The 12,043-nt window shown below is 38.8% G+C and overlaps 1 protein-coding gene across 1 annotated transcript; it reads right to left on the minus strand.

The window, feature by feature from the left end:
• Positions 1-60: 60 nt before the first annotated feature.
• LOC116329159 (kallikrein-5-like) lies at positions 61-10,334 on the minus strand. The gene is made up of 5 exons (XM_039613185.1): positions 10,271-10,334; positions 3,466-3,598; positions 1,496-1,548; positions 1,078-1,235; positions 61-978 (listed from the first exon to the last, which is right to left on the minus strand). The coding sequence occupies exons 1-5, from the start codon at positions 10,332-10,334 to the stop codon at positions 823-825; spliced, it is 564 nt and encodes a 187-aa protein (XP_039469119.1). The 3' UTR covers positions 61-822.
• Between the last annotated feature and the right edge of the window lie 1,709 nt (positions 10,335-12,043).

Below are 12,043 nucleotides of genomic sequence, written 5' to 3' on the forward strand. Positions count from 1 at the left end.
CAGTAGGAGTGCATGGATAGCTTTTGTACAGCTCTTTCTTCGTATCCTTTTTCCCCATTCTAAAGTCTCTTCAGAGGCTTTGCAATTTGTCAAACAGCAGCTGGTAAAAAGGCTTTTGCAGTGAGGCAGGGAGCCTGTTCAAACCAGATTATGCTTGATTTGATGACTGCAGAGAACTTGGGGCTGACAGCTCAGATTAGGATCGGTTCTCCCTTGAAAAGGCATTAGTGTGTTCTGTCATGGCAGGATTTCTATTCAATGTGCACAGACAGTTAGTTAGGGCACCAAAGACACCTTAACCTGAGGAATCATTACGTGACACCCAAAGCATCTGAGCAGTCTTATTCCTTCATCTGAACCAAATTACTCAGATTCACAGACGTCGTGCACAGCAGACCTGCAATACAACAATGAATAACAGGAGTTACGCCTGTGTTTGACAGGTCAAAATGTCACAGGGAGCATTTCAGTTAAGTTTCATTCCCCTCCAGAAATCACTTCATGCATAATTAACAGGAACCTTTGAGTGATGAAAGCACTTAAATGAGCCTTTCCTTACCATATTCCACTTTGCCACCAAGTTTTAGGATGAGAAGGGTTTTTTCTACTTCTATTGTGGTTTTTTTATATTGTTATTATTATTTCTGTTGTAATTTGTGTTTGTTTTCTGTTTGTTTTTTGTTCAGTTTTTCAGCTTTGTGGCATTTTTTTCTATTTCTATTGTGTTTTATTCAACTTCCGTTACGTTTTGCATGCTTTTGCAAAGCTAAACTCTAAAAGATTATTTATTTCAGCTTGTTTACATCCACACCTCACAGCTTTTTATGGGTTGATAGTTTTCCTGATCCAATCTGCATACTCAGGATCACAGAGGTCCATGAAGGCAGCCGGTGCTCTGCATACAAAGTCCGGATCTCCCACAAAAGAAGAGACCCCATAAATCCTGCCATTATGAACCACTCCTCCACCAGAGTCTCCCTGCAAGACAGAAATACAGTTTCCCAGTTTAATGAAATCTTTCTGTATTTTGAATGGTTAATAAATACAGCTGTGAGCTGAGGGATCATGCACACTCACTCGACATATATCTTTCCCAGGACTTTGTCCACAGAACCAGTGTTGATAGCTCTTGACTCGGTGGACCTCGGGGAATTTTTTCTGTAAAATATCATTGAGCTCTGTACAGCTGACAACCTCAGTCTCTGCACAGTGAAGAGAGGGTGATTTACCAGGTTCTAGAAAAAAGGGACAAATTAGTTCAGCTTAAAGCACTTTTTTAAAAAATGATGCAGATTTGTATTTTATGCAGAAATGCAGCAGAAAGAAATAAAATGGTCTGAGCTCACAGGAAAAGCCTGTTTTTACTTTGAACACATTAGAAATGAAGCAAAATACAATTTCAGTACAAATATCTGCAACATCTCTTTACTAATAAAGTAACAGTTTGGGGGTTTGTTTTTTCTTAATACAACAAATTTGTTAAAAATCATCTTACTTCTTTTCTCATTAGCTAGTCCAGTGATGGCACCATAACCTGCGATCTCAACTCTGGAATGACACAAGAAGTGTTTGGACGCTTTTCTCTCCTTTTTTTTGTCAGTTACATACAAATACATATATACTGATTGTTTTGCACGTTAACTTTGAAATGTTGCCCTGAGGCCTGTACTATGAAGCAGGATCTCATCTCTTCAGGTAACTTCAGAGTTCTATATGAAGGATTTTGACTTCTTACCAGAGAAAATTGTAAGATTAACCCTGACCTGCTGTTATATTAGTTATGTCCTTTATAGAGTTTTAGTCACCACTTTATCATCATGTGCCACACCTGGCTAGCATGCTTGCACTGTGCTTGCTCAACGCAGTGGGAAACCATTCAAGCTCACTGCAGCACATGCTACTTCCTGTTTTAAAGGGCCTTGTAGCAGCCCTTGTTACATGCGTGGGCACGGAGCATGAAGCAGAAAGCACAGCTTAAAAGAGAAGTTGATATACCCGGCGGCGTGACACTGACTGGTGTTTTACGTTTTCTCAAGCCAGCTAACACAAAGTAAGCCAAGCCTTGTTGAATTTTCTTTGTACTATATCCCTCTGGTTAGGTTCAAGCTTAGAGATCATTTGTCCAGAAAAGCAGCATCACCATTCCTGGAAGATCCTTGAAACTTTCAACTTTAGACCCTCCTACTGTACTACATGGACAGTGGGAGGGCTAAAATTCTTCAATAGCATTTTTTCATAGATATTTTTCAGTTTGCAGCCTATGTTTAAATTCTGTTGTTATATTAAGTTTTATTTTCTCTTACAGTAATAAACAGCAGAAAGTTTGTAGCTGACAGAATAAAAGCTGAAACTGTCTTTCAAACATTAATTAAATGAAATACTTGATTAATGATCCATCAGATTCTCCTGTGTAATGATAGGCCGTGATATCAGTCAGGATTTTTGCTGTTTTTCTTGCTTGTCTTCAAATGGGCTAGACTTTATTGATATAGATTTCATCCAGTCTTATTGAACAAAGGTTCTGAAGTTCTTGCACGTTCATATAGTGCTTTTACTACTAAGCTACCCTACAGCAATTTTCCACTCACACACACACACACACACACACACACACACACACACACACACACACACACACACACACACACACACACACACACACACACACACACACACACACACAACACTGATTTTTCTGCAGCAGCTGTTACCTTCAGTCTGTATTATGCATTTAAACCCTTCATATTTTTCTAATATTACAGTTTTATCTTCCTTTTTAAAACCTGCATTGCCAGTATAGTTTAGCCACATCCATTAGGATTGAAAGCCCTGGTTAACTTGATAACCAGGGCTTTGAATTGATAAGCAGCTTCCTGTGAGTACTTATCCGGATTCCCACCGTTGTGTTAAGATAAAGGAAAGATATTCCACATATGGTGAACTCACTTCACAGCACAGAGCTCAGGTCAAGAAGAAACTTTAAGAAAAAAACTTCAAAGCAAGAAACTTAGAGTCGCGGGAATATAAATGTATCATTTCAATCTGAAACTGAAGTTAGCACGACGGGTCAGTATCTGTCAGAACACATGAAACTGAAGCAGAAACATCCACAACTCGCCTCCTGTTCATCACAGTCAGGTAGTTTTATAGGTTGGACATCAGAGCTGCTAGGTAGCTGCAGCAGCATGATGTCATGAACTCTGCCTGTGCTGGTGTCTTTGTCTGTATAGATCTCAGCTTCTGCTGTTATCTGCACTTCTTGCTCCGGACCCCCTTGATGCACACTTAGATTTGCAAACATGATCCTGCATGTGCACAGCAAACATAAAACTTGATTACTGATGGTCACCATATTCTATTTCTCATCTTGTCTGAATGTATTTTACTTTTTACTGAATAGCAAAAACATGGCTACTAGACATTCCTTGGGTTCACAAGTTTTAGTTGCTGCTCTGATCTCCTCACCCTCCTGGCTTCAGACAGTGAGCTGCAGTCAGAATCCAGCGGTCACTGATCAAAGAGCCTCCACACAAGCTGGAAGGTCCATGTGGATAAACTGCTCTGAGCTGTACATGATACTGTCGCTCACATTCATCACCTCAATGATTCTCTTTTGCAGAGCCACCTCTGTGTTCACCGTCACACCTGAAAGAGGAATCCCCGCCCCACCAGGTCACTGCCAGTTTTTCTTTGTACCTGTAAAATGTCTGCTCTCAGACGTAAGGCAGAACCACGCAGTAAGCACCAGAGCCATTAAATATAGATACTGTAGCTGAACACTCACTGATACACAGAGAAAAGAGAAGAGGCACCACACATAGTGTTGCTGCCATTCACTCTCTAATGACTGCCTTTCAGTTTGAATATTGGACACTGCATAGTCACATAGTGTCATTATGAAGCTTTATCAGCTGCAAATGCAAAGCTCCACACATTTATGCAAAGTTACTTATCGTCTCTTTTTGCTTTTGGCTTTCATAAAATGACAGAAGGGAAATGAAGGTAAAATGTTTCTATAGAGAAAGTGCTTCAGAATAATAATCAACAAAAAATAAATACAAACATTAAAAGACAATGATAATATCCACTACCTAAAATCAAGCCTGTACAAATTAGTAGAGCTGCTCTTTAAAATGTTCAGACCGCAGACATCAAATATAATATTAGTGCATTCCATAGATTAGGAGCCACAACCTTGAAGACACACTTAGTCTCTTTTCGTTTTCAGCCTAGAACGAGGAACCACCAGCAGGTTTCTGTCAGAAGACCTCAGTGACCTGCACCTTATAGATGGAAGCAAATGAAGTTTGATCTCAGCTTCATGCTCTTGTTCTGCTCGTGCACTCACAGATTTGAATTACATGTTCTACATGCTTCAGTGTATCTCACTGTCAGTTTGTCAGTTTGTGACATTAATTCAGAGGAATATGGTGTAAACCAATGATTTATAAACCTAAAACAGGCCATGATCACTAACCAATGCTAACTTTGAGACGCAATGCAGAACATATTGTGCCCTCTGTGTGGCTAATGGAGCTCTTAAGAGTAGAAGAGCAAAACAAAAGAAAAAAACACTTCACTCATGAGACTCCGACTGAGTGCTGACAGAGAGCGAGTGGGTTACCTCTGTGTGACTTCAAGCTGCAGAGGGTAAGGCTCTGACTGTGCTCTGCGTATATGTGCCGAACAGCAATTCTGAATACCCACCGTGCACAGTTTCTGAGAGGTTTGGCATAACTCGATGCATTTAATCATTTTCATATTATACAGACAGAATTATGCAGTAAGAACCAGCAGTTAAATATAGAAACTGATGTTGAATACTCACTGATACACAGAGGAGAAGAGGCACCAGACACAGTGTTCCTGCCATTCACCCTCTAACAACTGCCTTTCTGTCTGAATGGTGACCATTGTATAGTCACCGGTGTCATTATGAAGCCTTATCATCTGAAAAGCTGCAACGCTGCACACATTTATGCAAAGTTACTCATCAGCAGTTTTTGCTTTGCCTTTCATAAAGTGGTTGGAGGAAATGAAGCTGAGAAATGAAACTTTTACTATTGTGTAAACCGTTGATTTATTACCCTGAATATATATAGAAGATATACAGTATGAACTGACCATAAATGTACTTTGGTCAAGACCTGAATTAAGTTTCATCCAAAGGCTTGCGGCTCAAATTTGAGCCGGGCCTGAAAGCTTCAGCAGAAAGACGCTGAGGGTCCTGTCACTGTTGTTGATGTCTCTGTCCTGAAAGATCACAGACTGCCCTGTGATTTGTGGTGTTTCTTGTGGACTCGTAAAAGGATTTATTTATATGATATAGTCTTCACAGATATCAGATCTCAGGCCAGCGTGAAAGAATTGTGTTTCATCATATAATTACAGTTCCTGATAGTTGGACCAATCAAAGCCAAATGAACTGAAGCTGTTCTGGTGATGGCCCAACATCATCATCTGTACCTCAGCAAACTGTCTCTGTTCTCTGCACATAAACTAAAAATATGACTATATTGTCATGAAAATGTACTAAAGGAATTAACAGTGCCCTATGTCTCCATGTGACTATTATGTTATTTTACTATATTATTATATTATTTCAATGTCATTTTTATTTATACAGAAAAAGAATCACAACAACAGTTGTCTCAAGGTGCTTTACAAGGTAGACCTACAATAATACATACAGAGAAAAACCCAACAATCATATAACCCCCTATGAGCAAGCACTTTGGCGACAGTGGGAAGGAAAAACTCCCTTTTAACAGGAAGAAACCTCCAGCAGAACCAGGCTCAGGGAGGGGCGGGGCCATCTGCCGCGACCGGTTGGGGTGAGAGAAGGTAGACAGGATAAAGACATGCTGTGGAAGAGAGACAGAGATTAATAACAGATATGATTCAATGCAGAGAGGTCTATTAACACATAGTGAGTGAGAAAGGTGACTGAAAAAGAAATACTCAGTGCATCATGGGAGTCCCCCAGCAGCCCACCCCATTGCAGCATGACTAAGGGAGGATTCAGGGTCACCTGGTGCAGCTCTAATTATATGCTAAGGAAAGTTTTAAGCCTAATCTTAAAAGTAGAGATAGTGTCTGTCTCCTGAATCCAAACTGGAAGCTGGTTCAATAGAAGAGGGGCCTGAAAATTGAAGGCTCTGCCTCCCATTCTACTTTTAAATACTCTAGGAACAGCAAGTAGGCCTGCAGTGCGAGAGCGAAGTGCTCTAATAGGGCGATATGGCACTACGAGGTCATTAAGATAAGATGGGGTGAAAGAGAGTGTGCTTCAGATGAAGCAAGTGAAGATTAAACTATGAAATAAGAAGTTATCTATAAGTTTTTAATTATTTTGGCTATCCAGATAAGCTACACAAAAACACAACCATGTGTTGGAACAGGAAGTGATAGGAAGTGAGAACAATGACCTTAGGACAGGTGAGATTGGTCAATGGTAGAGCTATTTTCCTGAAATTACGCATGTTACGGTTGCCAACGTGCGTGTGCGTGCACGTGATAGAACTATATGAATGGAGGCCAGCGCAGCTTAATTTACAGTTAATTTATGATCATTTATAGTTACTGCCTTTGTCACCCTTTATGTGGGATGTATAATAACCATGTAGGCATGTAGGTATATCCAGAAATAAACATCGATATTAGAAAGCAGCAAGTCAGTAACTGAGATGTTTGCTTGAGTGAATAACATTAGCATATAGCTCATGCTAATATTACATCTTCACATTTTTCTTTTCAAAGGTAACAATAGCTTAGCGTTCTTGCTACTCACCATGCTGTAACACAGGTATATGTTAGCAATGAAAACGTTTAGCAAATGTTTTTTAATAAAGGCTATCGTGCTAATTAGCCTTAGGATTTGCTGAGGTCTTGGTTCCAGCTCTAGTGGTCATAAGTGAGCTTAGGTCTGTGCAAGCCTTTGGCACGAAAATCAGTCTTGTAAATCTCACTTTTTTCCAGGTGAGCCTATAGCACATTTGTTAACTGTCAGTCCTGACTGTACAGCTTCTAATCAGAAATAATTACATTTTGTTCCTGTTTTTTTTTTCTTTTGTTTGTTTTGTTTTTTGCTTGTTAATCTTTTTCTGTCAACAGGATAGCTGGAAAAGTTTTAAATGACTCCTGTTAAAATGTTGTAGGGCTGTAGAGTGGGGTCATGTTAACAATACATTAAAATTTGTGGTCTTCAAGGTCAACTTTATGATTTATTGGGTGAAAATTGACAAAAAGCTTTAGAACTTAGAAACTATTATTCCTACAACTGTGCTGTGTATATGGCATAACATATAGCAGGAACCTATAAAGGTAACTGACCTTTGACCTCTCCTTCAAGAAGGTATTTGTAATGTCTATAGTGATTAGACATGCTTAGTAAAACAGTGTGGGGCACAGAATATTTTTGTGTGTCAGTGTGGAACATGTCAGTAACACTGAGGGTTACACCCACTTTGCCAGGTACACCTGTTCACCTGCTCGTTAAACACAAATATCTAGTGAACCAATCAGATGTCAGCAAATTGAAGTATTTAAGCATACAGACATGTTCATGATGACCTGCTGAAGGTCAAACCAAGTATCAGAATGGGGAAAGAGAACGCGTGGTTGTTGGTGCCAGATGGGTCTGAGTATTTCAGAAACTGTTCATCCAATGAGCTCACAACATTACCTCTACAGTTTACAGACTGTAGTGGCAATCCAACCAGCAAAAGGCCACCTGAGGGAAACTGAAGTATTTCCAACTCATCCTGGTGATGAGGTCAAATACAACCACTACTTTTAACACTTTTTGTGGTAACTTGTTTTTAATTTTGCTGCATACAAGTTGAATGTAACTAAATCACATGACCTTTTATCGTCCTTGAACTTATTTCTAGTACAACATTTAATATAAACACTGTATTTTTATTTAAAAATAATTATTAAAAACACTCCTTTTAATGTGTTAAAATCAGCCCAACTGTTATTTTAAAATGTAAATAAAGTATATCAGCCAACATACTGGACACTGTTCTGCTGAACAACACACATATTACCAATATTGTAGCTGGTGTTATTTAATAATAAATATTATATAATATATAATAATAAATATTTTCAGAATTAAAGTTTATATTTTTATTTGTCACACTATCTAAAACTTTATTAACCTTACAATAAAACAAAGTCTCAGATTTAATTATTCTGAAACTAAGTTTAAGCTTCTCATAACTTTGTATTGCAAGTTACATTACTGATATAATAAATATAAAATGTTTTTATTGTTCATCCACAAGTGCAGTCTCTGGCTCAAATAACACAGAAGCTTGGTGTGTTCTAATATCTTTAAGGATGGTTTGTTTGTCAGTCCAGGCAGTGTTTGACTTTTTGTGGAAAAACTTGCGATACATTGAGTATATTCAGTATATCGCACACTGTGAACCCTCCAGTGTGAGCCGGAGGCCACCGGCTGATGGCTAACCAAGCCTGATAGAACTCCGCCTTCAGTTTAATGGCTTCCTTCTGGGAGATTGCCACCACGACAGGCACCAAGCACCTTGCTGCCACAGCTCCTTGCAGCAGGCTCAGCTATGGAGGTGCAGAACATTGTCCATTCTGACTCAGTGTCCAAAGCCTCCCTCAGAATGCTGTCGAAGTGGCAGTTTAAGGGGAGTCCAGCATCCGCCCCCCGCCACCTGACCCAACACACCATCAGGTAATCATCAGTTGATAGCTCAGCTCTGTTCTTCACCTGAGTGTCCATAAGATACAGTTGCAGATACCCAAGCTGTTTACTGAGGTCAGTATCTCTCAAGTAAAGTAAAAAGCAAGGCGAGAGAGGAAAACCAGCAAATTATTTAGAAGCTGATTTGATTCATAATGGGTGTGCAACCATTATAACCTACAACACAGAACATCAATGTACTTCTCATACAACTAAAATAAACTACTGCATATAGTACTTATTTATAAAAAATATAGTCATTTAAAAACACCATCTACTACTACAGTTGAAACCAGATGTTTACACTTAAAAAAAAACCCAAAACATTTTTTTCTTTACCGTCAAACATCAGATAAGAGTAAACTTTTTTGTTTTAGATTAATCAATGTCAACATATTCTTTGTATTCATGAACTATCAGGATAAAGAGTGAAAACTATGTATTTTCTTTTATTACTTTCATCAAAGTCAGAAGTATACATACACTAAGTTTACTGTGTCTTTAAACAAAAGGAAAACTCCAGATATTTTCTATTTTTAGCTTAAAATGGTTCGATAGGTTAATTAAGTCCATTTGAGTTAATTTGTGGCACACCTGTGGATGCATTGAAAACCACACCCCAAACACAGAGCCTCCTTCTTTGACATCATAGGAAAATCACCAGAAATCAACCAAGACATGAGGAAATTAATTGTAGACTCCACAAGTGTGGCTCATCGTTAGGTGCAATTTCCAGATGCCTGAAGGTCCCACATTCATCCATTCAGACAATAATAGGTGAGAATAAAAAGTACAGGAATGTACAACCATCATACCGCTCAGGAAGGAGACCTTCAAACCTGACCCAGTTACACCAGTTCTGTCAAGAGGAGTGGGTCAAGATTCCAGCAAACTATTGCAGAAAGCTTGTGGAAGGACACCTGAAGCGTTTGGCCCAAGTGGAACAATTTCGGGGCAATTTTACCAAATAATAAGGAAGTGTATGCATACTTCTGACTTTGATGAAAGTTGAAAGAAACAAAAAAAAAAACAAATAAAGTTCTCTCTTTATTTTGAATGTGTAAACAGATTCTACAAAAGATGTAAACACAAATCATCCAAAGCAAAATAGTCAGTTCCTTTGGGCATGTGATGTTCTAGTAGGAAGATTACACTATGAAATAACAAGTTATCTATAAGGTTATAATTAAACTGCTACGCAGATAAGCTACACAAAAACACCAGTATGTGTTGGAACAGGAAGTGATACTCTACCAACTGGATGGCGCTGTAGTCTGCACTATAGCTTTTTATTATTTATTCACTAATGAAAAAGCACACATATTGCAGCTCTTCCTTTTTGCTTACTGGATCTAGAACACCATTTAGATCATAACAGCTCCTGATCAGGATGAATTTCATTTTCAAATTAAATTTCATGTCCCAGTTTCACAATTTTGTGACATAATATTTCAAAGCTTGCTTATGGGCTTGTTTTGGAGCAGACCAACAGTCAGGCTCGTCTTCACCCTTACTGTCAGACTCTGAATTGATGGTTCTGCTATATCTCACCTGGCTGAGTGGGGACACAGAGTTCCCACTGCAGGAGCTTGGGTTTGAGTCTGGCCTCGACCATTTCCTGTGTGCCATACCGCTTCACTCTCTCCCCACCTTCCTGTCTGCTGTCTGGCAAAAGGCCTCATGTTCTGAAATCTCTTCCTCTCCATCATCTTCCAAATCTCTTTGAGTTTCTTTGAGCAGAGATTCTTTTGCAGCTGTGACAAAATATAGAACGGTTTCTGCAACCAGGGGAGTAAAATGTGCTGCAGTGTGAGGGCACACAGGTGTAGGTGCTTGAAAAGTAACAATGTTGGAACCGTGTGCAGGAATGACAGACGACAGAAGAACACACACATGCAGGCACCGCTTCAGAGTACTCTCTAAGGAGACTCAAACTACTTATGCACCACTTAGCATGCAGCTTTTAGTCTTTCTGAGAAAAAATCTCACTCTGTGAACATGACATTTGCTTCAGCCACGTTCATGAAGCCCATTCTCACTGTGACTCGGGTTGAACTGCATTTTCTGTCTTAGTTATTGCTAAGGAGGAAGGTGAAATGCACTGGCTGACGGTCGTAAAGTGACTGCCTCATTCAGTTAAAAAGTCTGGTCTGAACATGGACTGTTAATCAATGGCCCCTCCATTTTTACTTACAGCTATTCACAGAGGCAGAAAGATGAGAGAGCAAAGCAAAGAGCCTGCTGTGTTTGTATGAATTTCTGTTTTTGAACACTTTGTTTGCATTTCTGAATCAGAATTAAATGTCTAAAGAAACACAGCTTTTTAAAATCGCTTTGTGCAAAATATAACAAATTTCCAACTACATTGCCCATTGTGTTATTAAAACAGACACTGTGATAGCACTATCCCTGTACTTTGTTATACAGTACTTCTTACCACCAATTTGTCTTGAGGACTCAAATTTAAGTGCACAAAAAGTAAAAAAAAAAAACTGAACCTATGGTAATGGCACTTATTTAAAGTGATGGTTTTCCAAAGCTGCTGCTATGAGTAATGGCTCCAGAGATTCAGGTGCTTAGCTGTTTGTTAATTTGTGCACTCCCATAAAGGTATTAACAACTGATTAGTGTAATGGGAAATTTTAAGACTCTTTGTGAAGCTGACCTGACTCAGTGAAAGGCTCCATATTTTGTCATGTTTTGTCATTCTGTCTTCATGCACTCAGAAAATATTTATGCTGAATGCTGATTTTAATTTAATTCGTGTCAACTTTCTGTGTCTTTGTTTTTTCAGTAAGTCCCGCGTAAAACATGAAGTTTAATGGAATCTGGCCAAATGAAATGTACTTGATTGGTATGTATTCACTTTATTCTGAGCATATCTTCCTAATAATTTGAATAAATAAACAGATTTTATTTATTTCAGTTGCATTAAAGTATTGTTTTGTGTTATGGCAAAGAATAATCTTTCAGGTATACCCCACGATCATGCATCAGTTATCTTTCGCACACAGTGTTCTGACCGTATTCTGTGATCGTGGCAGTGACGTGTAAATATTGGAGGTTAGCGTCCCGCTTTGTAAAAAAGCACGTGTATGCACGTGGACCTGCTGGTAATTTGAACCAATGCAAAGTCAAATAAAAGTCACAGAGAAAACCTGATTTATTTCAGATTTCCACAACATTCGCTGCTCAGCTACGAGAGAGGATAATACAGGAAGTGATTAAGCCGAGCATAACCATTATAATATAATGTATATATAAAACATCTAAAATTGTTTCTGGAACTAGGGTTGGGGTTTGTATTGGTTAAGAGAGTTGCTA

Source organism: Oreochromis aureus, linkage group 6 (genome assembly GCF_013358895.1).
Source record: "Oreochromis aureus strain Israel breed Guangdong linkage group 6, ZZ_aureus, whole genome shotgun sequence".
NCBI classification, from domain to species: Eukaryota; Metazoa; Chordata; class Actinopteri; order Cichliformes; family Cichlidae; genus Oreochromis; species Oreochromis aureus.